Source organism: Neopelma chrysocephalum, unplaced genomic scaffold, assembly GCF_003984885.1.
Source record: "Neopelma chrysocephalum unplaced genomic scaffold, ASM398488v2 Primary Assembly neopelma1_90281, whole genome shotgun sequence".
Lineage (NCBI taxonomy): Eukaryota > Metazoa > Chordata > Aves > Passeriformes > Pipridae > Neopelma > Neopelma chrysocephalum.
This window is the reverse complement of record NW_020919117.1, coordinates 954-2,268: the sequence shown is the minus strand read 5'-3', so window position 1 is coordinate 2,268 and position 1,315 is coordinate 954. Positions and strand designations below refer to the sequence as shown.

Sequence of the window (1,315 nt, the reverse complement as noted above, 5' to 3'; positions counted from 1 at the left end):
TCAGGGACACCCTGGGAACATCGGGGACACCCTGGGGACATCAGGGATGTGGGGACATTGGGGACACCCTGGGGACACCGTGAGCACCTCCTCAGTGCAGCCACACCTGGGGACACCCTGGGGACGTTGGGGACACCACAAGGAGACCCAGGGACAACCCAGGGACACCCTGAGGACACCTGGAGGCACTTTGGGGACACTTTGGGGCTATTTGGGGCCGTTTGGGGGCAGGGGTCACTCACTGCTCGGACGCCAGGATCATCTTGGCCAACATGGGCTCCACGGGCAGCTCGGCCATGCGGCGCCCCAGCTGCGACAGGGGACACCAGTCACCTCCAGTCACACCAGTGACACCTCCCAGTGACACCCCCAGTGCTCCCAGTGCCCCCCAGTGCCCCTCCCAGTTTGTCCCAGTGCCCCCAGTACCGTGCTGAGCTCTCCCAGGTGGTTCAGAGCCCCCATCTCAGTGTCCCCCAGTCCCTCCCAGAGCCCCCCGATCCCCTCCCAGTGCGCCCCAGTCCCTCCCACTCCATCCCAGTGCCCCTCCCAGTGCTCCCAGTGCCCTTCCCAGTGCTCCCAGTGCCCCTCCCAGTTTGTCCCAGTGCCCCCAGTACCGTGGTGAGCTCTCCCAGGTGGTTGAGGGCCCCCAGGGCATAGAGCTGCTCCAGGGCCAGCACCAGGGTCTCGTGCGGAGGGGGGTCCAGGAAGTCGAAGTGAATCAGGTCGTTGATCCCTGGGGGGCACCGGGGGCGTCACCGGGACCACCCCGGGAACACCAGGACCAGCCCGGGACCAGCTGGGACCACCCTGGGACCACCAGGACCACCCTGGAATCACCGGGACCACCCCGGGACCACCCCGGGACCACCCTGGAACCACCCTTGATTCCTGGGACCACCCTGGGACCACCAGAACCACCCCAGGACCACCCCAAGACCACCCTGGAATCACCCTGGGATCACCAGGACCCCCAGGACCAGCCTGGGACCACCCCAGGACCACCAGAACCATCCTGGGACCACCCTTGGAGCACGAGGACCACCCTGGGACCACCAGGACCACCCTGGGATCACCCCAGGAACCACCCTTGATTCCTGGGACCACCCTGGGACCACCCCAGGGGCCACCCCTGGGACCTCAATGCCCCCCTGACTCCCCTGGGATGCCCCCAGACCCCTTTTTACTCCCCCAGACCCCTTTTTTCCCCCCCTTTTGCCCCCACCGAGGCTCTTGAGCAGCAGCACGAGCAACCCCAGGTCACTTCTAACACCCCAAATCCCCCCGAGATGCCCCTCAGACCCCTCTAACGCCCCCC

The 1,315-nt window shown here is 66.5% G+C and overlaps 1 protein-coding gene across 1 annotated transcript in view; it reads right to left on the bottom strand.

The window, feature by feature from the left end:
- Positions 1 to 78: 78 nt before the first annotated feature.
- LOC113979889 (pre-mRNA-splicing factor ATP-dependent RNA helicase DHX16-like) overlaps positions 79 to 1,315 on the bottom strand; it is a gene marked incomplete at its 3' end in the record, with an annotated part of 2,179 nt that continues 942 nt past the window's right edge. The window contains exons 3-5 of the mRNA XM_027707167.1: positions 615 to 733; positions 243 to 310; positions 79 to 106 (exon numbers count right to left, since the gene is read on the bottom strand). Coding sequence (XP_027562968.1) covers positions 79 to 106; positions 243 to 310; positions 615 to 733 — 215 coding nt within the window. The remainder of the gene's footprint in view (positions 107 to 242; positions 311 to 614; positions 734 to 1,315) is intronic.